This window comes from Channa argus, chromosome 14 (genome assembly GCF_033026475.1).
Source record: "Channa argus isolate prfri chromosome 14, Channa argus male v1.0, whole genome shotgun sequence".
Taxonomy (NCBI): domain Eukaryota; kingdom Metazoa; phylum Chordata; class Actinopteri; order Anabantiformes; family Channidae; genus Channa; species Channa argus.
Window position 1 is genome coordinate 17,196,923 of NC_090210.1, and position 27,494 is coordinate 17,224,416.

Genomic DNA, 27,494 nt, shown 5'->3' on the forward strand with positions numbered 1-27,494 from the left:
AAGGTTGCACTTAAGGGCCAAAAGGTCGATGAACAAAAACTGAAAATATTCAGATTCCCTATGGTCTGATTGCCAGTTTATGCTTTTGAGCACCAGCTGCCTCCACAACTCCAGCTGTCTCTATACATGTTTACCTTTGTGTGAAGGCCTACACTTAAAGACCAATGATTAGGACATTTCTATGATGCCTTGTATGACTATTCATACATGATATTGCTTATTTTGGTCTCAGGATGAGCAGAAAAGCAAGACTTCAGCAGCACCTAAGCGGAAGGGTTCCTGTGAGAACCATCTAAACCAAGAGCCGACTTCAGCCCAGGTGCAGGAGCAGAATACTGATGAGGGACATAGAGAGGAAGAAGAACGGCACCTGAGGAGTGAACCGAAAAGACCCCAGCACATCCACCATCACCACCACCACCGCCGAATGGAGCACCATAGCCACATCCAAACATCCGGAGGCATGGATTGTAGCCAAAGGCTGCCCCACAGAACCCCATCTGAAGACAGAGAGGAGGAGGTGGAAGATGTGGTGGAGGAAGACAAAGAGGGGGTCCGCTACCGAGGCCATAACCACCACCATCATAACAGCACCCACCATCATCATCACCACCACCATCAACATCAGCATCACCGTGAGAACAGCCAGCCATATTACAAGGAAGAGTATAAGCAGGAGCACAGTGAACGCAATCGGCAGCACAGGCAAAACCAGCATATTCCACAACGGACACAGCACACGAATCACAATCCTGTACACAATCATCACAACTACCACCACTACCATGGCCGAGACAGAGATCGAAACAGAGACAGAGATCGAGACAGGGATGGAGACAGAGATAGAGAAAGGCACAAGGACAGGGATAGAGACAGAGATAGGGGTCGTGGTAGAGACAGAGATACAAGACAATGGCACAGAGATTCTTATATTCATCACTGACTGTTCTTTCTACTGTGGGTTGGGGCACCGTTATATGCTGCTCAAGTTATAATGCACTAATGGACAAGACAATGTGTCATCTTTGTAGAAAATATTTTTACTCGTCTTGTTTGCCATTTTTTAAGTTTACCCTCTTTCCCATGCACACTTTTTTCCTTATTTTTTTTTAACAAAAGTAATTTTAGCACTTTAGGACACAGTTCTGTATAAATATAATAATATTGTTTAAGATTAAAGATTTCAATTCCCCACTCCTGAAACATACTCAAATGTATTTTTTTTTCCTGAGCAATAACCTAAAATCCAAAGATATTTAGTCTATCAAAAATAACAAAGTTAATGCAAGAAGCAGCAAATGCTTGTTTTTTTGCTTAGAAATATCCAGATAGAAAAACAACTAGAATGATAGTTTGGTTTTTGAAATAGTTCCAGATTAATTTTTTGTTCAATTTAATTGTTACACCTTTGTTATAATTTTGCATTGGTCATGTAACAGTACAGAAGCCAGAAGCAGACATGTTTATATCAATTACTTTATTAACTATCTAAAGTCACAGGTTATTTTTGTTGATATAATAAATGTAGTTTAAGATAGTGTCTAGTTTTCACAAGTTAAAAGGTATTTTCCTGTAAGAAACTGACTACTAATGTAATAACTGATTGTGTCATGAACCACTGGTCACTCAAAACAAGCAGTTACAAGACATTACCTGACCTCTCCCCCTATTGTTAACATTTTATTTGCCAAAAGATGGATGTGTAAACCAATAATGGGCAGATTAATCAATAGTAAAAGTAATAATGCTACCTAAATGCATTAGAAACATCTTTTTTATTTCAACAAAAATACTTAACTTGATCCCAAGATAACAGGTGAAAATAAAATTATTAAGACAATGTCTTTGGTTTCTGTACATCAGCTGCATTTTATGATTCTATTTTTACAAAGTTACACAACAGAATGTTGTATCCAATTAAATGGGCAAATAACTTTGAGGAACAAGTGATTGGGGGTTTCATACTTTACTCTACGCCGTGTATTGAAAATCAGTTGTGTATCTTATGAAGCCAACAGTTTATTTTGAACATTGCTTCGGAAAATTTAGCTATTTTTCTACATGATTATAAATGGAAGTCGTACTCTGTTTCCTATTTTTATAAGTGGCATTCAAGCATACTTGTTGACTTGCATTTGTTGAATGTCTAGAAGTGTGAATAATGTGCTATATGCTGGATACTCTATGCATCTTGTGATAAAATATGTTGCTCGAATACAATCTCTATGCAGTTGTACTGTACATACTTCATAACTGCCTTGTTGGGTAAATGAAATGAAAACTAGAGAGTCTGAGTTTGTAGCATCTCACCTAATGTCTATGAATGCTTTGGACGGGTGAAACTGAACTGTTTCTCTTAAAATTATTTGTTTTCGTAATTTTGTTTTGTACAGCATTCATAATTTCATTTTGACAAATATGCATTTTATTGTTGAAAATCATTAAACTGAAAAACAAAGACTGTATTAAGTGACATTTTATTTGAAGATGCCAGAACCTACCTCCCTTCTGTCCACACCCCATCAATCAATTTGTTCCAAATTAATTTTTTCCAACAAATAAGTAATATTGATTTTAAAATGCATAATACAGCAATTGTGCATATTTCCTGGGGATGTCAGAAAAAGTAAAAGGGAAAGAATGAGTAATGTCTTATAAACTAAAGAAACTACCCCAGGCCCAGAAATTCATTATTTTTTTCTACAAAAAAATTGTTAATTATAAATAATTTCCGTGTCACAACAGACGGTTCTGGCATTGCCTTAGGCATTTTCTTGGGCTTTCTATCAATGTGTGAAACAGCGCCCCCGGAGACGAGCTGTTATTAGTGTGTTGAGTCTGTGTGGACAAAACTGGTAATGCACCTTTACCTTGGTCTACTGGTCGACGGAAACGCCGTCAATACCAAGGCCAAAATCTGATCGTAAAAGTTCCCGTAAAAGATGAACTGAATTGAATTGTGAAACCAGTCACTGGCATAAATAAACATTAGAAGGTCAGGAAGTTACGTAGCTAATAAGAGTAGAGAGTAGAGTTAATACTTAGGCAGCGAGCTTGTTTTCCAATGCCGCTGACCTTTACGAGTTTTTGGCTAACGTTAGCTAACAGCGACAAGGAGAGAAGATTTGGTTTTGGAGTTTTGCTCAATGGTCGGGAAAAAAAACCGACACAGCAACACGTGCACTGGAGCTAACTTGATATTATATGGATATCATGTCAATAAAGGAAAAAAAACGGTCGACCTCGACATCAAAAAATGTGAGTAGCATTCAACTTTTTTTTTTGAGTTACCTCAGAAGCTCGTTTACTTGAGGTAACGTTTAATTTACTTTTCTGAATGTAGTTCTGTGTGGAACGTTGTGTAGTTGATCCCCTAAGAAGCTGTGTTGTTCTTCACGTAAATATATATCTGATATTATTATTATTAATGTTATCATTATTTAGCTTCTGAAAGAAATATTCAAATGCCAAAAAGCACACTGACCACCCCGTCTTTTCAGTCATTTTATTTGTTCTGAATGTACTTTGCTTGCCCTTTTTAAAATGTATACTGAATAGAGCAATGTCACATACGTTTGTGTGTAAAACCTTGAACAGTACCTGAGAAATGATGAACTTAAAAAAAATAAACACAAAAAACGCTAATAAAAACATTGACTCTTTAAGCTTCCCATACACCTCAATAAACAGTCCAAGGAAACATCACACATAACAGTTAACTTAGTCTATGGTTTGCCATTTCGCAAGTATTTCGCAATCTTTTACTTTTTTTTCAGCTAGACATATCTTAGGAAGCTTCTAGATTTCTGAAAAAAATAAAACATCCTGCACATAATCTTAAAGGGTGAGTGGTGATATGCCTACATATTTCTGCAAGAACAGATAAACATAATTTCAAATTACAACATTTCTGTATTATAAATGGAAATTTCTATGTCAATTAAGACAAAGTATGGTCTATTTCTTTGCTAGAAGCATTAAAACGTCTAATTTTAGTAATATATACTGAAATTATTGGTCATGCAACCCGCTACTGGCATTTACATTAGGCAGTTATAAGAGGCCCAGGGTTCTCTTCCTCTACATTCGCTACTAGTTTCTCTGTGTCCACCAGATCAGGTCGGGCTCGGTCATTGCTAAAGAAGAGTGGGTTGTCAAAAGTAGTTAACTTCTCAGGTATACGTAGGTGGTGGCCAGACCTCTTGAAGAGAAGGAACAGGATGACGGTCCCTATGGCAGTTGCAGTAATAACCAGCATAACTGCCAAAATTATGTGGCCTCGGGTTGGAATTTGCGTGTTAGGTGGTACTGCACAGATTTAACACGCAGATGATGATCAACCAAAAGAACTGAGACATTATTATAAATTAAATGAAAATGAGAAAGATATGTAACCTACCAGTTGTTGGTGGGAGTTCTTGTAATACTGTAAATAATAAAGGCATGATTACCATAACCATAGTTATAAAGCCACATTGTGTATGATTTTATTGACAGGATAATTCCAATATATTCATATCTTTATTCATATATTTTTATTATTATATATTATTCATATTTTTAAATACGTTACATATTCCTTTTAATTCAATTAATTAATTCAGAATTTTTAGTTACTATAATGGTCTCACCTTTGGGTGTTTTGCAAATACATCCTCTGTCCTCCCAGCGTTGGCCTGTCCTCCATTTCCCATCTGAAATTTGAATCAATCCATACTCACTGTAACGACTCACATCTACATCCCAATTAGTGTAGTCCAAGACTGTTTTATCCAACCATTGCCACACGCCTAGGGAAAATAGAAAAATGTAATATTATTTTTCTCTGTACAATTTCTTTTTTGTACCAGATAAATGATTATATTTATTTTAATGTATAAAACTAATAACAGGCCCTTGTTCTTTGTATGTGGATTAACAGTTTAGCTGAATCATTTTGTTGATGATCTAACATGTTCACAGGTCTATTTATTCCTCATATTGAGTCATTTGACAGAAACAGTGCATAGACGCACCGGTTCAGTGCTTTAGCTGGCTGTTTTGTGTTGTCATTTTCCCTGACTACATCCTGCAAGGCAAAGATCATCTACAGCTGGTGCGATCTCCTAGAAATAAAATTACACAGCGAACATGCTTTTTTCTGTTTCCACAACATCCTGTAGGAAATTGCCAGGCTCCCCAGGCTCTCTGTGGAGCACCATCTGTTGGAAGGTGACAAGGGTAACGTAGAGAGAGGAAGAAAAAGTGATAATGTAGAGCTGTGTTTTTTTTTTTCCACCAACGCAAGATTTCACGCTAATAAGATGAATAAAGTGAAACACAGGTTGCAATGAGCAACATCATTAAGGACAGCTGAATTCTACTCTTAAGAGAGACCTGGCTTAATTTATTCATTCCTGCTATCAAGCTGGAGGTCTGCACAGTATCCTTCTATGACAGGAACAGGGACTGGTAAGAACAGAGAAGGTTGGCTATCAATCTGGTGTACCAACACTAAGACTTAACACTAACACCTAGAATTTGCGACTGTTAAATGCAGGATTGTATATCTATATTTGCTGTGTATAGTCCACCGGATGCTAATACTATTACTATCCTTGGACATTTACACAACACCATTAGCAGTCACCAGAGCATGTATCTTGAGGCTGTTCAAATTGTTACAGGGGACTCTAACCATGCTGATTTAAAAGCAGTGTTCCCTAAATTCAGTCAGCAATCAGCAAGTGTGCTACTAGGGGAGCAAATACACAGGACAAGGTCTACTCTAACATCAAAAAGGGCTTTGGGCTAAGCCACTAAAGGTTCAAACAAGTGGTGCAGTAAAGGAATTTGCCTTACTGTTCCAATACTTTTGGAGGGGAGTCTCCCTCCCAGGCAAAGTGCTCTTACTACATCCAGAACTGTTAAAAGCATGGTCCAAAAATGCCTCATCATCTGCAGGACTGCTTTGAGTCAACAAACTGGGAGGTTTTTGACACAGCGGCTTTCCTGGGCTGCATCAAGTACCTAATGGCCACTGTTACTGTGGACAAGTCCATCTGGGTCTATTTGAATAAAAAGCCCTGGATGACAAAGTAAGTGCAGAGCCTACTCAGGGAGAAGAACATTGCTTTCAGGTCAGCTATATACATTGTTGCTAGAGTCAACCTGAAGAGAGCATGCCACAGCTGTCTGCTTCTAAAGCAATGAGTCATGGCAGGTTTGGCAGGGGATCCAGTGTATCATCAACTACAGATCCTGCAACTTCTTTGCAGTTTACTGTGACGCCTCCCTGGTTGAGAAGCCGAACCACTTCTTTGCCCGCTTCAAGGTAGATTCACCAGAGGTAACCACACTACATCCACCAACTCAGAGCAGCCACATCCTCACAGTGGAGGAACACAAGTTGAGGATTATGCTAAGGGCTCCATTCTCCCCAACAGACCAAAGTCCAAACTGTCAGACTTGGGAATATCTCAATTTATCTGTCTCTAGATCAAGGACTTTCTCCCAGAGGGTGAGAGTAGGCCTCCGCATCACCTTCACCTAACTTACCCAAGGGCTGTGTGCTGAGCTCCCTACTCTACACTTTCTACACACATGACTGCTTTCCTGGCCACTCCAGCAACAGCATAATAAAATGTGCTGATGACACTAAAGGGTTGGGGCTGATCTCCAGGGTGATCTGCATATTAGAAAGAGGTGGAGCAGCTATTTGTATGGTGCACAGAAAGCAATCTGATCCTGAACTGAATTAGTATAAGTTTTATAATTTTAGTTTGTTGGCACTTTAAGGATTTAAGTACTGTACATATTTTTGCCATAATTGTCATAATCAGTGTTTTTTTTAATATATACTTTCGTACCTTAGTCTGGTAGGTTTCTTTTACAATTATTTGAAGTGGTACTTGTGGAAACATTTTTTTTTTAGTATTGAGGTTGTGTTTTTTTTTACCATTCTGCATAGAGTGTATCACATTTTGCTGTGTTTGGGGTTGTATAGCTGCGGACTCTTGTCCTTACATTATTTAGACCACCAGTATTAATTTTGTGGTGATCGGTTTATGCTTTCTAGTTAACAACCACAAGAGCACTTGGTTACGTCAGATGATAATATCCAGCTTTTTATCCAGTATTACTAATTTTATCTTGAGTCTGCTAAGCCACATACAAAGAATAGGGCCCATAGGTAGCCAATCTCGCTCCTCGAGGGACACTGTCCTGCTTGTTTTTCACTGCTGATTACCTGGATCATGTATGATCACTCAATCAGTAGCTTAAAGATCCCAGTACACTTTGTCTTACCTCAGTCCACCCTCCTCTAAGTTTGGATCTTCCACAAAGTGACAGGGGAGCCAGAAAATCATACAAGAGGCTAAGAAATACTAAGACATGGACTTGAGCTTGCAAGTCCTTGCTAGTCCTTCTATTTTACAAGTGTAATTTTTATTTTTCAAGACAAATTCTAAATATAAAATATATATTAATAGATAAATTATTAAATTATTAGTAGTATTTTTGTGGTTTCAAGAAGAGCAGATGGTGTAACCATACCTTTGTGAGTTTTATACAAGCCGATCCAGAAAGCCCTATGGCTGTCTTGAAATGTTTTTAAATTGCGTTCAATAAAACTTTGCTCATAGGGATCTTCAATACTGGCCAGAGTTCCACCTTCACAAACAAACAAACAAACAAAAAAAAAGAAGAGAGTAGAGCTTAAAAGGAATGGTCTGAGATTTTTCAAGCTGGCCTTATTAGAAACTCGAGTGCTATTTACAGTAAACATTTTCCATTTTTTTCCACAGCATCCATGAAAGTTTCCATCCAGAACATGAGTAGGCTATAAGAAATGATGGGCACCCTTACAGCACTTGTTCCGTTGAAAAAAATGCACTTCAAACTTCAGCACGAGGCAATTTAGAGCTTGGATTTTTCCAATTTACAGTCCTTTAGGATAAATTTTACTCTTGAGTTCTGGAGTAAACTCCAAAGTGTGTTTGTATATTGCAACAGCTAGAGTATTTTTGAAATTTAAGGTTTTGGATCACAAATAATTTGATAAAGATTGCTCCCAGTCAGCATTTGTATTATGCTTGTGTGATTCACTTCCCATCTTTCCATCTTTGTTCAGTTGTCATCCAGACAATGTGGATGTGGTCTAGCCAACATAGATCTTTTTCTTTTCATCTACATTGTTATAAAATAAACAAGCGATCTGTGAAAGTGTTTCCCTCTGAGACATCCTGAAAGGTGCAGGTTACTCTTAACAGTGATTGTAATAGATAGAATACACCATTTGCAGACTATTGGGAGGGTTGCGTCAGGAAGGGCATCCGGCGTAAAAACGGTGCCAAATGAACGTTCGTACAATGATCTGCTGTGGTGACCCTGAACTCATGGGATAAGCGGAAAAGACAAAAAAAAAACACCATTTGCAGACTGTTACATGTATGTGGCGATTATTTTTTAGAGGAATATGGTGTGGAAAAAATCTGGAAGCTGTAACACCACTGGTTCGCTAAACCAAACAGAGTAATAAAAAAAGTGCACTTGACCATCCACAGATCCTTACCGTGTCTTACGCAGTCTGCAGATGCATCCGGCCACTCAGACACCTTTGTAAGAAAGAGGTAACAGTACCCTTTAAATGGTCGCCACATAGTACTATGGCCTGAGTATCTTGTTGTTTCTGCGTCAGGGCAAAATCCTGGGAAATCACTTGGCTCTGTTGGTGCCACATCTGTGAACAAGAGAGAAGGCAAAATAAAATGTTTTCAGATCCTATGTAAATGCACCGATACTAGATGACAATCAAAACAATTCGTGTGTTAATATTAAAAAATGTCACGTAAAACTAGAAACATTATGTATTCTGATACATTTGGAATCAGTTGCATATAAATGTATTAACATTTACATAAGCCCTACCTGTAGTTTTCATACAAACAACTGTCCTATTGTCATTACAGTCCGCAGTCTTCCATGTTCCATCCAAATCCACGTATACACAAGATCGGTCTGTTCTTGGTTCCAATGGACCCCAATTAGAAATGGTTAAATGCCAGCCATCACTATATCTAAAGTATCCACTAGTCTGAAAGCAAAGATTCAAATTGCATTTAGCATCATTATTTCAAAATATCATAATACTTTTTCAAGGAATTTTTATGTATTTTTATACAGAGAAACATGTTGTTTGAGACTTGTGTGGCCTGTACCTTGTTTGTGTTCAGTCCAATCCACAGAGAAGCTTGGAGATTTAAAGCCATCAGCTCAATATACATCTGTGACCACTTATTTCGAATGCTAGCCAGGTTGGCATCATCATCATCTTTGCAGTGCTTTCTGGCTGCTTCCCAGTTCATTTGTTTAGTAACAACCTTGATAGAATCGTTAAATAATTTGATATATTCTATAGGAGTTGTTGGTTCAGGGGAGTCTGTGAGATTAGGATCTGTTCAGGGTGAGAAATTAGAAAAGCTTATTCGTTTTTATTCAACTTCATCTCTTATTATAAGTTGTGGTGTTTTTGAGGTGGATCGTGTCAGGGTGTAGAAATTATATAGTCCATTTTAGAATCATGCGTATTATTGCAGACATTTCTTCAGGTCATGAATGTGAAAATATATTTTAATTGCATTATGACATAATGTACTAGAACAGGGCTTCTAGTGCTAGTGTTTTCAGCAAGGGAAACAGAATATCTGCTCCAAGTTTGAATTAGAGCTGCAGTAATTTAAGTGCTCATTTAGTTCAAAAAGATATATTCAGTATATTCAAACTAAGATTTCTAACATTAGAATATAAACACAGGGAGCCAAAGTGCCTTATGACACTGGTGGATTAGTAAGGTTGTGCCTCCACGTATTCTTCACAATTCCTGTGTGTATATCAAATAAAAATTGAAAAACCTGTGACAGCCATTGTTAACAAAATCTTTCTAGGCTGGAGGAAATGCATTTAAAAGAAAAGGGAAGGTATAGACTCACCCAGATTTCGAAGACAGACATATCCATTGGTGTCATTACAGGACCGTCGTATCCATTTACCAATACCAATTTTAGTATCAGTAGTCATCAAAGCACATCCATTCTGGTGAACCACAGATTGAGAACAGTGAGATATAAGGCAAAATGCAGTGTTTCTAAGCTGTAATGATCTTAGCTCAGCAGCGGCAAGTGACTGACATAAAGCATCACTAACATTCTATCATTAGTTGACCAAGACAACAACTATATTGTGATTAAACTGAGGCAGCCCTCATCGTAATGCTTACAGCTTTACAACATAATTTGAGAAATACAAGGTATTCATGTTAAAGGTCGCCTTCAGTGGTTTTGAATTTTTGGATCTAGTTTGGACAGTACATGTAAACAAATGCCATTAAACACCCCTTTGATGTCTCTATATTAAAGTCTCTCTCCACTTCTAGCTAAAAATTACATCCAGATGAACTCACTTGCAGGAACATTTAGTTCCAATTATGTCATGTTGTCACTTATACTATGGAGTTTGTGATCATAGTCAACCTGGTTTTTGGTGATGAAGACGTCCTTTAACTTGAGCTATTACAATTTAGCAGGGTACCCAGCAATTTCCATGCAGTATACTGTATCTCTGAATGAGTGCCCTGTAGATGCTTGTTTTTTGTATTCATACATATTCAAGTAGATATCTTTATATTACAAGCAATAATTTCCAATAAGTAATGTCATCTGGATTATCTGAAATAAGTACAATTATCAAAAAATAGATTTATGAAAATATTAACATTACACACAGAACCATTCTGTAATAGGATATGAAAATGTACTTGCATCAATTTTTGTTCTCCTATTATTTTTACACAGATTTAAGATTTTTAGAATTTTTGTACAAATCTTACAGTGCTTACAGTTTTGTGTGTGAAGTATGATTTTATTTATGAAGTATGTATTTTTTGGTTTCCACAGAAGCTTCAGGTCAAATGAAGCTAAATTGCACATTACTGCGTAAAGAAAATTACCTCATCATCCATCAACATGAAATGGGAACGGTAATCCATCTGTTACAGGCAATCAAGATGTCAGAAATGATAATGAAAATGGATACAAGGGCATTGGGTACTACTTGTGAGCTTTACTACAGGTCCTGTTTAGTCCTGTTCTTAGCTCAAATTGAATTTCATTGCTCTCCTCATAACTCACAATGATACATCAGCATTTATTAGTTCATAATGTTTTTATAAAAAAAAACATCATACATATTTCAAAACCTACACAACCATATTATATATAGATGTGTGTGTGTGTGTGTATAAATGTGTGTGTAAATATGTATATAAAAATGTGTGTAATAAAATAGTATATAATTGGGTTTCAGTGTACAGTCAAATGATGAAAGTAATCTTACATCATCCTGCAGAATTCTAAAATGGTGGTCCTGCAATACAAAATCAGTATGTCAGAAATATTTAGTTATACACCATAAATATGTTAAAACAACCAAGATGCCTAGAACTAATCTTAATACATAAAAGATTTTGAGAAATAAGTTAAGTCGTTTCAGCACTAAGTTGACACAATTATGCCAGTATAGTAAAGTTTAAAACTGTTACCCCAAAATGATCATAAACATGTCTATGAGGATGGTGGCGCTGGAAAAGTGGAGAAAGTTAAAATAGAATTTAAAAAAACTTTGTTCAACATTGTAGCAAACAGTTTTAGTAGTAGTAATAGTGCAGCATGTAACTTATGTACCCATTGTAATAAAAATAATCTCAGTGTCAACTTACGTTCGCAGTCCCCCAGTTGTGGAATCGCATTGGTCTGCCATCTGTCCAGTAAAACTGAAAACCACGTGAATTATGCAAACCAATCCACAGGTCTTTAGTAGGTGCCTTGGCCATTTCAATAGACAAAAACACTAAAAATGTAATGCATAAAAAACGGATGATGATTTGGGGTTTATGAAGATTTACATGCCATGTTAAAATATTGTATGATTGTCTTTATGTTGTAAGTCAGTGAGTGGGTTAACATATAAACACATAACTTGTAACCTCCACAGCAAACACTAATACACAATTATTACCACTTATTACATCCATTGTTATTACCGGGGAGCTTGGATAATGGCAAACTGGTTGGTTAGGTGGCCAGGGCTCGAAATTGGGACAATTTTGGGACAGTAAAGAAAGTGACTTCAAAGTGCGCACATTTTCTTTTAAAAGGTTAACTAGGACACACACATATAAACCATTAAGTGTGTTCTGACCTCAAGTAATTTCTCCTTTATGAAGGAGATATGTGAATAAAAACAATTTGATGACATGCAGTGGCCAGCTAATCAAGAGAGAATTGTGAGTACAAAGTGATCTAGAAATCTGCTGATAATACAATTAGTAATAAATATGTTTTTTATAAGGCAAACTGATATTTTAGCTCTTTAAACTGTTTACTGTCTATTCCATTTTAATATACAGTTAACTTCTTTCACAGTATGCCAATCAGAAGGTTTGAATTTACAGTGTAGTTTTGCAGTGATGCATTTATTAACCAAACAGTGATGACTAAATGAGGCTATAGTAAGGAAAACTGATGATATAGTTGAGTTTTATTGTTCAGATGAGCACAGAGGTTAAATCAGGGGTGGCCACACTTTTGGCTTGTGAGCTACTTATAAAATGACCAAGTCAAAATGATATACCTACTATAAAAATATAAAACATATATTTATTTATGAATATATTGAGAATTCTTTATATTCACAATATATTTTGGTGTAGCTAGCATAACTAAATGAACCCTTGATGTAGAGTTGCTGATTATGCGAGCTACTGAAAACACAGTGAAGGTGGCTGAAGCAGCTTGTAGTTTTTGTGGTGTTTTTAAAACATTTACATGAAGACATAATGTAATGTGGCCATACGCACAGCTTGACTATCAGGTTTTACATCCTTTCTTCTTGGTTTATTGTTTTGGCTCTCTGCAGAAATGTAGTATGATGTATAGCATATCAAAATTAAATTTATAAAATTAACCTTGTTCATGTCTTGAGAGAATTGAGGCAAGATTTCCACTCTTTGCTTTGCATTGTGTCCTTGCTCCATCCCATGTCTCCTGGGCATAATTGATGTTGTAACACTGTCGGTACAAAATGACAGTTTTGTATAATTCATAACAGTCGTTTGTTTCTGTGTCCATGAATAGAACAGAGTTATAAAAGGTTGTATTATTAGACTAGAGACCTATTTTATTACAGGCACTGAGAATGTAATTCTTTACAAAAACATTTGTATTCCCATTCAATAAGCAAAAAATCACAAAAGGTAAAGTGACCTCTGACCTTTAAGTTAAATTTTTTCCAGCCTTGTGGACATCCCCCTTTTGGAGGAACAGTTGGTGCTACAGTGGTGTTGACAGGTGGCGAGCCACTGCGTTTGCAAATAGACTTGTAATCATAGCCACAGTTATAATCATGCCAGAACCCTATGAGCCGATGCAAAATGTGAAAAACAATTTTCAGCAAAAACAACGTGAAATGCTACACACTAAAATCCAATGCATTCTTAACAAAATTATAATTTTAAAGTATGCCAGTAAAAAATCAATTTGAAGGTACTCACCCATGGAGATAGTCATGGCAGCACAGTTCTCATCATTGTTTTTGAAATCAGGTTGATTTTCATCCCACCTTTGAAATACTAATGAAGAACCATCTATCCACCTTTTTGGAACATAGGGAACCAGTTGCAGTTTTAGAAGATATTTCATTGCACAGTCTTGCTTTTATTATTTTTTTTCATTTTTGATATTATATAATGACTGCTCGGGAAGTGTCCTTTGTGTACTTCTTCTCTAATTCTTGTAAAACTTCCAGTACTGCACATGATACGCGATTTCACCCTAAATCTGTGATTGTTTTTCTTTTTTGTCCCCCGTATTGTAATTAGGGTACCTTGCTCAGTTTAATTAAACTGGTAATAATAATTTAAACTCAATTGTGAAATTTTCATGTACTGGCAAAAACAATTACTATTATTTTGAAACAAAGGTCAGCTGTCAACGGAAATGACCTGTCAATCAATAATAATTTGGAAGATGTGAATGAATATTCTTTTGTGCCATCAACTTGGGTTGGTAGTTTGGATGGATATACAGGGTATTAACCCCTACAAGTGTAGTCTGGCATTAAACACAATGAGAAGAAGAAAATGTAAACTACAACAACATGTGGACTGCTGGTATTGGCAGGTGCAGCAACAGATCCATTGCAACTTGAGGGAGAAACAAAATGCCAGAAGTAATGATATATTTTGCATTCGGGTCAAATGATCAAGGCATCTTAGAATTTAAGAAAGAAAACCCCCTGTACAAAAAAATTCAACTTGAGAGTTTCAGATTTTAATGTGTGTTACTAAATGTTAATATCTTAAATTGTTACTGTGTTCAAAGAAGCTAATGTTAGCTTGTTTAAGCTGATGAAGTTCATAATGCAAGACAGGCTCTGCATATAATGTTCGGTAGATATGCTACTGACTGTTCACCCTGTAGATATATGCATCGCAGCAATAGTTGTCTGTGTGCGCGAGTGCTTTAGTACCCTGTGTGTGCATTTACTTTAAGCTATAATATTTTTGTTCTCCTAGTTGTCTTTTCTCTGAATCAACATGGGAAGGGAGGTGTTGAACAGGTCAGGCAGGTGTAAAGAAGATAAACACAAACACTGAGCCAACCAAGCTTTCCAGAGGCACATAATGACAAAAACTGGCTATGCCACAATAAAAAATGTATTACTAAACAAGTTCATTTAAGGCACTTTATTTTGTATTCAATAATAATGCCTTTTTATCACTTGAGTGCTTCATACTACTCTTGTTACCAAAATTGAATAAAAGAGGTGATGCTGTGGCAAAAATAGTAGTATTTTTGCCACAGCATTGAAATTGGTGTTGATAATCCCTGACTTCAGTAGTACTGGTACTGAGCTGTACTGTGTCATCCTCATCCCACAGCTTCTGCATCTATCACACCCTTTGGGGCTATTTTATATTGTTAATAAGATGTGTTGAGGGGGCACTTCAAAGTGTAGATCATCTATGTGTCATCAAAAAATGGCTGCACACGAGGATTTCAGGGGCAATTCAGAGTTTAAGTGGTGCAACGCTTTACTTTTCTTTTACTTGTTTTTTCCTTATTACCATTATATTTACATTACTTAATTCATACTCACGCAGCTGTTCCATCAAGATCTACAATGAGGCCTATCCAGTAAGACCCATAACTTTGAGATATCTGGACACAGAGAGGTATATGTTGAAATCATTAGTACTTAATATTCTGTATGCTCTGAGCTTCAGTAATGTAACGTAAATGTCACTGCTCACCTGTTTCCATAAAAAGACACTTTCAGCTTCACTGTTTATAGTTACCAAGTCACCATGCCTCTGTTGGCAGAAGGTACGAGCTTCTTCCATGGCCATTGACTTTTTGTTGAAATAATACTGATTCCCATTCCATTCTAGCCACCCATCTGAAGTCTTATTGTAGTCTAAGATCATGTTAGAAATATGTATCTTCAGTAATGTGTAGGTTCAGATTTTTCCATTTTAGCATACATTTAGATTTCCAGATAATGCATTCTGACTTTGGTGGTCCCTTGACTTTACACTTAAGTGCCACAACGAGGTCCTCCATCTAATTTAAACTAAGTCAAAGCATATTAGGTTTGAATTGAAAAGGCATTATTGACATTATCTGGCACAACCTACTTACCAGGTGTAACTGAGTCTGGGGGTGGCTTTGGTGTCACTCCTGTAAGGAAAGAAGATAATTATACTCAGCAGACTGAACTACAACTCTGTAGAGATAGTAGACAACCTTAAGTTGTGTATGTGTGCCCCTTACAAATATGAGGAAAATGTTTGCAAGTATGCAAGTGTAGCTTGCAAATAATAATTTTTGTAGATTTTGTTTGTAATTAATATACTTTTCTTTTTCTTCAAGAATTTAGACAGTAAAATTTGACTGCTATTCTAGTACCCTTGTGAAGCAAGTTCAGGAAGGTGGACTACTATTGCAGAATGAGCTAATTAGAAGGGCAGTCTTAAAACCATAAATATAATAAATACAATATATAATACATGTTCTGACTTGCCAGTCAGAACTTATGTCTATGTTGCCACCATATTGGGAATTGCAAGTCTTGCCTCTAAACAAACACAAGAAAACGTGGGAGCTGAGATTTTCTGGATTAAAAGCCCTGTAATGTTCACATTTGTGAACCAATGTCAGTGGATAGTTCTTATATAAACAAGTTGTTTTACATGCAGTACAAAATATGATTTGTCTACAGGGTCTACAGTATGTTATTATTATTGTTTATTATTATTATTATTATTTGTTGTTATACAGTTTATTACTAAATATCTTATTCATTATAGTATTCCCTATCATTAATCTATTATTGTATTGCTACTATATTAAAGGACACTTATACTAAATTTTTTCATATTGTATTTAGGCAATTATCAAGCTAGATGATATAGCTATATGCTATACTGCAGCTATACAAAACTGTTTATTGTGCTGTATTTTCATTATTTACATACTTATACAACTTATGGTTGGCTTATGGTCAATTATTAAGCAAGGGCTAAAGCAGCCAATGCATAATATATCTATGCCTAAAACAGCTCGTTTCAAACAGCAATTGAGGAGCTGCAGAAGGGTCAGAATAAGACGATTAAAAAATCATGTCAGTAGTATAGTATGGTACAGCACCAGAATAAAAGTAAATACCAGGAATTGTGCATGATATGTCAGCCTTTAACATTAACTTAAACTTCAATAAAATCAAATGTTCTTTGAAACTTTGATAACCAAACAAGACACACAAGAAAACAATGGAATAAGTTGGTCAATGTTTTTACCAGCACGTATTTGGCAAATCCATTCATGGTAGGTCTCACAATGCACATCATTCCAAGAACCACTTCTCTTGCTCATGTATAGCTTGATTTCAGCACAAGATTCAACATTATTTTTATTGTTTGGCTCTCCATCTTCCCAATGTTGAAATTGCAGCTGCAACAAAAGGATAAAATATATAAAAATATATAAAAAAATAAAAAAGGGATTTAACTGATCATTTGAGTATCCTAAAGTAAGAATGACTAAAAACTATAAACTCACTGGGGATCCATCACTCCATACATAACCGGCAGATGGGTCAGGGGCACTTAGTCCAATCCACACTCTTCTATTTCTGTAACAAACAAATGTATTTTAAGGTGTGTCAACCTGGAACAAACATTTGCTAAGGTTTATAGTGATTTTTGTAAGAACTGTCCCAGTGCTGCAGCTGCCAACAATTTTCATCTCCTGAAAAAAGTTTAATTTTACTTTTTTTTTTTTTTTGTAATTTGCCAGGTCATACTGTACCGTTGTGGTAAGGCTTGAAGATCAGCAGAGCTGTGGATACTGAGTAAGTCACCACCAATGGCCCTGCAGTAATCTCTGGCATCATACCAGGTCCTCTTGGGTGAAGAATGTTCATAAAACTCCTTGAACAGAAGACAAAAGTGTTCAACATAATTCGGTAGTGTCAATTCATTCCAAATGCAGATTCATCATTTACGATTGTATCTAACACCGTAGTTTCAGTACATGGTTTATACCTAATATATATCAATTATATTAGAAACATCTGGTTTATATGTCATACATTTTATATAGATGGGATTTGTTTTGTGCTTTGGGATAGTGCTGGGCGACGGGGCCATAGAATTAAATCTCTTTTATTTTTCCAGTACTTCGGATTATTCCCTATTTTAATCTGTGGCTACCATTACTGCCGCTTGGTGCTGGTGACTCCAAGAAAATGACAGCCAGTATTAAGTTTAAGTAAAAGCAGAGTGAGTAATAATCTAGATTTTTCAATTTAGATTTGATTGAAAAGCTAATGTTTGTTGAAAAATGCATTTTAATAAGTAATATAAACACAGCCAGTAGTGTGGTTAGCCACCGCTTAGCATAAGTACAGTCAGAAGACCCCACATAAAACAAGTCGTTCATGGAAATTAGTTTCAACCAAATCAAACCAAATATGTTGTCTCATGTTCCACACTTACTGTATGTCCCACAGTGTCATTGCACAATGATATGATTGCTTCACAGAGGAGCAATGATATTATAACTAGCAATAACTATTGAATATTTTATTAAGAGTCTTAACATTTTGGGGGGGATTTGGTTGTGTTCTTCTAGTAGTTGTCATGCTCTACCTTGAAGCAGTAGTTTCTTAAATCCAATTTATTCCATCCATCTGCACACTTTGGAGGATCATGAGTGGGTGGAGCTGGGGTTGAAACTGCACCTTCTGCCTGGTGTTTGCAAATGTATTTCTCCCTATTAGTGCAGGGCAACACATCCCAGAGGCCTGCATAAATCCCAGTATTCATGGCAACGCAGCCCTGTTGGTGACCTTGTTTGGTTTGGGGAGAAATTGTTGATATTATAAGAATGAAGTAATGTAGTGAAGCCCCTTTATGTCAAACTGAACAACAGACATTTCAGATTTCTCCAAACCTGGCATTTCAGCATTCCAGTGAGTAAACTTCACAGAGTTTTTGTTGGTCCACACAAATTCATCAGTGTTTTTCTGATTTGAGAGCCCAAGCCAAAAGTATTTCGCTGGTCTCATACCTACCAAGCTGATAAGGAATGCATTATCCACCCTGGAAATATTTGCAAGAGTAGGATTAATCATTTCTTGATTTGACTGTATATATTTTTATTTTATTTAAAATGTTATAAATTTAAAACATTGAAATGAATATTTTACCCATTTGAAACATCAGCTAAATAAGACTCTGAAGTCATGCAGGCATGTTTAGCTTCATCAAAAGTTTTACGTTCTGTTGCTATGAAGTAGCAGTATGAGCCATGTCTCCTCCACCCCTGCATTGTTGGAAAACAGAAAAAAAAAGAGACTATGATATTTATTTCATAATTTAGTACTAGTTAACCTATCGGACAACAAAAAGCACAAAATTACCCAGAATACTTTATTTACAGGGATCACAGTTATTTATATCTAATCAAAGAGAAAAGTCATACTCAACTAACTTTTACCTTCAATCCTATGGTATATCAGGAAAAGCTGGTAATGTTTTAATGAGTATGATTACAGAAACTATATACTGCATTATGTTAAGAGTATTAATACTGCATCAATACTTTGTGGAGACTGACAAAAACATCTACACCCTTGACATTTGTTTTATATCAAGGTGCAGTGTTGGGATTCAAATGAAGCTGTGTATTTTGAAAAAAATAAAAATAATAAATAACGAAATAAATAATGCCTATGTATTGTGAATGAACAATGGGTATGTACTGTGATTAGAGTCAGGAGACACAAAGCACTGACTGACTATACATACAATGTATTAAGGAGAAAGACACAGAGGCTGTGGTTAGCAAATGGTCTGGTTTTGAGGGATTAAGATTGTTTTTTATAATTTAGTGGTGAAATAGATGTTTTATGTTTTTGTTTTTTTTTAGAAACTAGGTAACACATATAATCTTAACGTACAGTTTTGCAGCCCACATCCTGCTCCACTTCTTCTCCAGTGGGTGTTGATGCACTCATCTTCATACAAATGAAGCCATGTTTATCCTCACATATACGATCAGCCCAGTTCCCGTTCTGTAACGAAGTAGCAAAATTATTTATGTTGAGAATTTATATATTTGGGCCTACTGCAATCAGTGCACTCGCATGAGGCAACATTTATAGTAGCAAATAGTGTATTTTTACTGTGCTAGGTTTAGGGTTAAATTTAACTTGGCAAATGAAAGATATATAGTTTGTATGTATTGTACATACAGCTAATATGTGCACCATGTTCTCATAATGCTACTTACCTCTCCAGTGACCACAACACAGTCCTGTATGTCAGAGGAGACAGCTGGTTTGCCATACTCCCAGCTCGTAAAGCTGACGGTAGAGTGGTCACTCCATTCAAACAACCCCTCTGTCTTCTTATCATTCAGTCCAATCCAAAGCTCATCAGTAGATTCTGCAGAGAAGACCACCACCACCGCATACATTAACTGCTAGGCAGTGACTTAATATTTCACCAATAGACATTTGCACATTGTATTATTGTTATTATTCATTAGCATTTCTTGTGAAGCTCTGAAATGTACTCAGTGACTCCCTTTACATTCACTTAAGTAACCCAGTGTCTTACAGGTTACATCTTGCCTAAAACAATTTGCGAATTTATTTTATTGTCTTTATATACCATATCCAAGTTGGGAGATGACAAAACTTTGGTCTTCCAAATTGCGAATGCTGACGAGGTCCCCTCCTTCACTGCGGCACTGTCTCTGAGCATCAGGCCATCTTTTCTGAGTACGATTTAGGTGGAAGCAGTGGCCATTGTAGGGAATCCAGGGTGATGAACAGAAGCTTGTATGGACAGCTGATCATGAAATTCAACAGAAATATAAGGACTGAGTGGAGGATAAACAGTATAGCTACAAATAACCCAGAGAATGTCTGCAATAGGCTGGACATTTTTCTTTACCTTGGGTAGGAGTTTCCTGTGGCTTTTCACTGTAGCAGATGTAGCCTAGTTTCTTGCTACAAGTTAAACTTTGCCAGGAATACTGTACAGCAGGATCGAGAAGTGCACAGTTATATCCAGGATTAGGAAGTGGATGTCCTAGAGGATGATAATTTAATAATGAATAAAAAAATAATTTTACACCTTGTCATTGTCATATTCTTCATTTTTACTCATGTAAAAATTAACATTCATTTACATTTCACTTACATTCATCCCCAAAAATCATGATGACTCCTTCCCGACATGCTGAAAATGTGTTTTTGTTCAAAAGCATCAACACAAACCTTTTGACAGAGACCTACTAAAATGCATACTTTGTAAAACTGAGATTGCCTAAGGGTACCAGTTGTGTTCTTATGTGATGTATATCAGCTATTTCCATTAACTTTCCTCTTTAAGTCTATAAGCAGATGAATAAAATTAGTGCATTCTGATTACAGCCAGTATTACACATTAAACAATTCACAGCCTTTCATCAGCTGCTGCTCTTGTGCAGCCTGTGTTGTTGCTGATGATGATGCATCACAGAGTGTGGGTCATCTGCGTTTTAGAAAAATCAGTTTTGGCTTTAGTGTCTGGATGTTGGCTGACGGCAAAATGATTAATTTAGAAAATAACAAAGTTATTCATGACACCTCTGCACTATTCTCAATCTGGACCCTATTACCCAAGAAATAAAAAGCCCAGAATTTTCCACACTACAAAAGACCAATGACATCAGAGGCCTAGCTTCCCAGAACTTACTGACAGATAATACTAACATGCAATCACAACTACCATAGTTAGACATAAACCAATACAATGTCAGGAATCACCCGTAACAGAGCTCAGATTTGGTTGTCGGTCTTTTACATTTTAATGTAGTTTGTAAAATGTACTACATTTTAATATAGTACCCTGATATTTGGCACACACCCTCCGGTCCTCCTTTTTAAAAATATGGACAACCACCCCAGTTTGCCACTCCACAGACACTGTACCCGTCTTCAATGTGACACTGAACAGGTGTGTCAACCAGGAGAACCTGACAATGTCCAGAGCCTTCATTAGATCTCATTCAGAGGGGTTGGACTCTTTCCTATTCTGTAGTTTCCCAGAGTGGGAGGCGCTGGTCGGGTGTGGGCTTACTCGCATGTCCCCGGCTGAGTGCTCCTGTGTTGGAGTTTTCCCAGAGGAAGGAGAGGGTTGCCTCTAAGCGGCTAAAAGTTGCCCAGGAGAAGGCCCTGGCCATTGTTTGTGCTTATGCACCAAACAGCAGTTCAGAGTATCCAGCTTTCTTGGGTGGGGTCCTTGAGAGGTTACCCCCTGGTGACCCAACATATCTGTTGGGGGACTTCAACGCTCACGAGGGCAATGATGGAGAAACCTGGAGGGGGGTGATTACAACTAGCCTGTGTGATGGTGCTTTGTCATTGAACTTCTGTGCTAGTCATGGTTTGGCCATAACGAACACTATGTTTGAGCACAGGTATGAGGTCCCTGTCAGTCGGATCTTTAACTCCCATTTAACTCCCACGGAAGAATTTCCCATGCATTCCAGGGGAGGCATGGAATCTGAGTGGACCATGTTTAAAGCCTCCATTGTGGAAACGGCAACTCTGAGTTGTGGCCAGAAGGTAGTTGGTACCTGTTGTGGTGGCAACCTGAGGACTTGCTGGTAAACACCAGGGTTAAGGGAGGCCGTCAGGCTGAAGAAAGAGGCTTTTCGAGCATGGTTGGCTCAGGGGTCTCCCGAATCAGCAGACAGGTACCAGCAGTTCAGAAGAGCTGCAGCCTGGGTGGTTGCAAATGTAAAAACTCAGGTGTGGGAGGAGTTTGGAGAAGCTATGGAGAAAGACTTTCAGCTGGCTTAAGGGACGTTCTCGGAAACCATCAGAAACCTCAGAAAAGGAATGCAGGGTTCAGCCCAGGCTGTATTCAGAAGTATTTTTCCCTATGTACATTTTGTGTATTTAATACATGTTGGTATGCATCCAAGATTATGCAGAATATTTTAACACCTTTCCTAATTAGGCCTATTCTGCATAATTCTTGACTTTTGTGTTGAGTAGTATTAATAGGTAAAAGTTAAATTTGAGATCGTGGACACCTTTTGATAAGGTGCACAGCCCATACAGGCTTACAGGACACTAAAAAAACAACTCCCTAGTATGGTCACATGAAAGAAGTTATACAACTCATATATTTTTAACAAGACATTTGATAATGTTGAGCAACATACTGAGTACAAAACATCCTGTCTATATATTCTATTAACTGCCAAAACAATTATCTCCTCAGTAAAGAGCCAGTGAAAACATGTCAGATGTTCTGTTCTGTATTTTTTAAAACAGTGGCTTCCCCAAATCACTATAATTTCAGGCAGTTCTTGCTATAAAGGTATTTTTTTAAATGAAAGTAACTCTAATATGCAAATTTGATTTGACCAATATTGATCACATTCTGTGCTCAAATTGGCTTAAAAATGAATAAAATTTTTAGAAAATGTTTAATGGCATGTTTGTCCACTGACTGTCACCATAAGGGTGTCAGTCACTCTCTAATTTACAATTTCCATTAAGCAAAAATTGCATTTCCCCTTTATTCTGGAGTTTTTCAGTTCTCAAAATGGCCTGGTGATGGACACAGGCTACAATATTTTCTTTCATATTTCCCCAGTGTTTTGCCTCATTTTGGTCTTAAATTTGTGGAGCTCCTTCTGAATACATTTTTAGGTGCAGTTCAAACAAAAATAGCCTAGGGCTTAGACTAATTGAAAAAAATTGGTAGATTATGTCACACTCCTCATCCTAAACATATGTTGTGTCTTTCTCTGGTCTCTGGTCATTTTTACTAAACCCCAAGCTCCAACTTATGGTACCGTGTTAACATTAACTTGCTATCTTAAGCACTAAGCCCCAGATTATTGTTAGTTGCAATGCCACGTTAGGTACCAAGCTCTAGGTTCCAGGCTCCTCTTTCCATGTTAAATTACTATGCTAGGTTATATTAACAGCTTTTGCACAATCGGCAGTTTTGTATATAGCAATGAATACAGAATATTCTCCCCACAGATATGAATACCCACACTAAGCCTTCAGCATCTCAGGGCAGATCTCATTCAGAGGGGTTGGACTCTTTCCTATTCTGCAGTTTCCCAGAGTGAGAGGCACTGCAATTGTAAGGCTCTGTAATTTATGTTTAACTGTTTAACAGTTAAACAGATGGAAATTAGCTATAATCTGTGTCTTTTGAGCTAATGTTTTATATACATGGTCCCTACCAAATAAAAATGGAATTGCCATGTGATGCAAGTACTACTATTCATATTTTGTTGTTTCATAGTTTGTTCAAAATAAATGCTTAAATTTACTATAGGAACTGTATCTGGAGTCTGCATCTGGTTCTTAAGTCCTTAAACCTGTCACACTCATTTTAAAATAATCGTTAGTTGCAGCTGTAGAGGCTTTAGAAAAATACCCATGTAGTATTTGGTACTGTTGTAAGATTTTTTTTTTTTTCTTGTACAGAGCTCGGTATGAAGGAAGTATCATTTTAGGCCAGTTAACTTAAACTCCAGGTTGCATTGAAAACAAACTTGCTTTAATTTTGAGTTTGCTGGCATTAAATGGGTATTGATAATAAATTCAATGTTACCATTTTATTGCAAAAAGCAGTGCAAACTCAAAGTAAATGAAAGGCAAAACCTTCCTTTGGTTTGAATAAAAGCTCTATATAAACTTACCGGAGTCCCAATTCATGTAACGGTAAGGTCTCCCGTTAGACCACTTCCAACCATGTTCTGAATCCAAGATTAGCCCCGTCCAGATCTTATTGCCCCCTTTTCCTAGTAATGCTGTTGGTAGCATGGGGAACAAATGACAATATCAATTTGAATAAAACCAAAAAATCTCTTTCACTAGCTATTGTTAAGATTTAGATTGTTTACTAATTATACACACACACAACACATGGTACAAGCTAAAACGGTAACACTTGCAATATTATATGAAAATATGAAATATTTAGGATCAGCACAGGAGACAAAGAGAGCCAGGTAGGAAAGAGCAGCTCCCTCCTGCACTACTTGAACCTTCTCTCCATGCAAATTCAGACACGACAAAATCCATCACTAAAGTAGGCGTGGTTATAGCTAAAAACATATAACCCTGTGCAGTCATGGGCAAAGTGGAATTTCAGCTTTTTATTGCTCATTGTAATGCTTCCTCTAACCAACACACAAACAACACGGATAAAACTTGAATGGTCAGAGAAGTGTCATTTTGAAACTGTGCACCGTGTGCTTTTGGTTTATGCTGCAATTTATGTCGATGGGTCCAGTCTATAATGTGCCCATATTTATATAAAATAACAACACTGCATTTTTTTAAGGAAAAAAGTTAGCTTTTGCCAAATAAAGAGCATGTTGAAATTGGCAACACCTTCCCCCTGCTTTACCAAATACCTACCCAACCAACACCCCAAACTGTGATATGGACTGAACTTTTCCAATCCTTACAATTACTGTATGTACCTAAATAATGCCTTTCCTTAATCAGTGCATTTGGCATAGAGTCTGTATGTAACCTTACCTGTGACATAAGCCTGCTGATGAGGATCAGTGATACTGAGCAGAGAGGCCCCCTGCTGTTTGCAGCTGACATCAGCCTGGGGCCAAGTCAGTGCCGAATCTTTGTTGATCTGGTAATAAGCTCCTGTGATCGGGTGTGTATTCCAGTCAGCTTTAGCTATTAAATGGATGCACAAAATCGATATGTTAATGTTTGCTACATAGTGTGATACTTTCTCCCTATAACATTTAGGTTTTTCATTTATGTCTCCAATAACTGATGCGAGTCAACTTAATTGTGAACCAGTCATAGACTGTAAACCAAACATTGCTTGTAGGTGCTCTGAAAAATAATTGCAGCTGCAATACTCACAATTTGTTGGGCAGCAGCCCCAGAGTCCATTTTGATATTTAGTTTCAACCGCACACCAAAGATAGTTTTCTGCATCAAATGTTGTGCAGTCTGAAAACCACCGGTTTTCGTAAAAGAAGGGAAACATGCAGGGCAGTCCAGCAGCATTTCCACTAATGGTAAAAATTTCTAAAAGGTGATTAAAAACAGAGATTATTTTCAGAAGCTATGTGCCTTTTAAGATTTATAAAACAATATTGACTACAGTATATGGCTTATATTACAATAAATATTAACATGAGTAACTGTTAACCACTGTTAACTGTTTGAGATAAGTAACATGAAATATTACACAATATGTAAAGCCACATTTTTAAAATATCTCTAACATGTTGTCATTAGTTTTATTTTATAGTTTTGTACTTAAGATTTTATGACTGTGGATTTTGTATAATATGTATAAGTCCTTCAAAAGAGCAATTTTACCATACCTCTGTATGTTCTTGTGCAAGCCCCACTGGTCGTCCCTGAAATTATGATGTAGTTGTTGGGTCCCAGTGTTTTTGAGAGAACTGCTGTGTTGTCTGCAGTGAGCTCAATGTAAAGCTCTTGGCCTTTCAGAGCAAGCAAGGTTTCATTCCTGCATTCCCACTTTTGGAGGTCACTGTTTTCATCACAGTCATACAGGCCTATTTCACTTCCCACACTTTTTCCTTGGACTCCCACACACTTATTCTTTTGTGGAACCAGAAGTCGATCACCAGTCGTCCACCGTATTTCATTGCACTGATTATTTGTTTTAACCAAACAAAAACCAGTGGCCTTACTAGTAAGTTGAAATGGTGAATCTGTAAAGAAACATCATAAACATACTTTATAGTGTTTATGTAGAATAACCAAATGCATGATCTGTCATTTTGTTTTGTTGTCTACTTTTGTTTTATAACAACATTAATACTGACAGCATAAAGACATTTACTAAGAAGCATACCTAAAACCTCATGTCCTTATTTCATGTCTTCAAAATATAAATGGAAACATTGATATGCATGTGTAAAGCATTATATGTAAAAACATTCATAATCTGAATATTGAACTGTAGCAAATATACTTGAATTAATGTGATTCATGGGTGACAAAGCACACAGCATGCATCACGTATAGACACTATCTAAATGATTCAACAGTCTTACTGAGCAGAGTGCACATCTACTTAATTCTTACAAAGAGCTTAAGATAAAAGTTATAATACTGTACCATTCGAAGCCAAACATTGGAATATCTGGATGAGTACCACGGAAATTGTATGAGTTATCTGCATTGTTAGTTTTCTACTTTATCCATGCATTTCTCATTGAGGATTCAAGAGTTGTGTGACTGATTGTCGAAGATCACTATTAATACTGTGGCAACATCCTGTCTCGTCACGTCGTCATGACTTTTGTGTGGTTTTTTTTTTGTTTGTTTTTTTTTTCCCTTTTTTTTTTTTTTTCGTCTTTAACATTTATTGTAGGCAAGCAAGGAGGGGCTAAAATTTTTTACCCAAACCAAAATGAAGATATTGGCACATGTGGTAGTTTCAATGTAAAACTCATTGCAAACAATGTGGATAATGTGTGTGCTGTTGCATAACACACAGTGTGGAAAACAGGAAGTGGGAGTATTGTGCTGCAGTAAGCGACATTTTTAAAGACAGCCAGTCTACACAAAAACACATGAACCAACCCAAAATATTTCAGAATTTTAATTGTTAGTTTGAATATATTTTTCAATTTAAATATTTATTGTTCATTTGTCTTTTAGACTTTTTTGCCAGAGAAATAAAGTTGGAACAGCCAAACAAGATTCACATAGATTCTAAGAACTTCACAGTTGGCCGTTGGAAATTTTTGTCAATGTTAACATCACTAAAGAAAGTATTGTGCAATATTCACAACAAGGAAGCTATCATAATGCTGACTTTGTGTTTTTTTTCTTTCTCTAAGAAAATA

General features: G+C 36.7%; 2 protein-coding genes across 4 annotated transcripts in view; one reads left to right on the forward strand and one right to left on the reverse strand.

Annotated features, from left to right (window-relative positions):
• Nucleotides 1-2,460, forward strand: part of cacnb2b (calcium channel, voltage-dependent, beta 2b) — a 29,521-nt gene extending 27,061 nt beyond the window's left edge. For all 3 annotated transcript variants that reach the window (XM_067529014.1, XM_067529015.1, XM_067529017.1), the window contains exon 13: nt 233-2,460. In XM_067529014.1, the coding sequence (XP_067385115.1) occupies nt 233-943 (711 nt within the window). In that variant the 3' untranslated portion in view covers nt 944-2,460. The remainder of the gene's footprint in view (nt 1-232) is intronic.
• A 1,031-nt stretch (nt 2,461-3,491) lies between these two features.
• On the reverse strand, nt 3,492-26,917 carry LOC137140619 (macrophage mannose receptor 1-like). Its single transcript, XM_067529013.1, has 33 exons — nt 26,761-26,917; nt 25,995-26,351; nt 25,525-25,692; nt 25,174-25,329; nt 24,327-24,437; nt 20,561-20,698; nt 20,276-20,455; nt 19,893-20,047; nt 19,561-19,674; nt 18,808-18,923; nt 18,552-18,700; nt 18,248-18,447; nt 17,406-17,527; nt 17,157-17,229; nt 16,895-17,048; nt 15,738-15,776; nt 15,350-15,513; nt 15,196-15,257; nt 13,589-13,689; nt 13,309-13,451; nt 13,004-13,106; nt 11,756-11,886; nt 11,579-11,617; nt 11,374-11,403; nt 10,988-11,026; nt 9,972-10,074; nt 9,201-9,436; nt 8,911-9,076; nt 8,555-8,722; nt 7,537-7,653; nt 4,632-4,790; nt 4,400-4,426; nt 3,492-4,308 (listed from the first exon to the last, which is right to left on the reverse strand). Exons 1-33 carry the CDS (start codon nt 26,822-26,824, stop codon nt 4,046-4,048), a joined length of 4,347 nt encoding a protein of 1,448 aa, XP_067385114.1. The 5' UTR covers nt 26,825-26,917; the 3' UTR covers nt 3,492-4,045.
• Nucleotides 26,918-27,494: the final 577 nt, after the last annotated feature.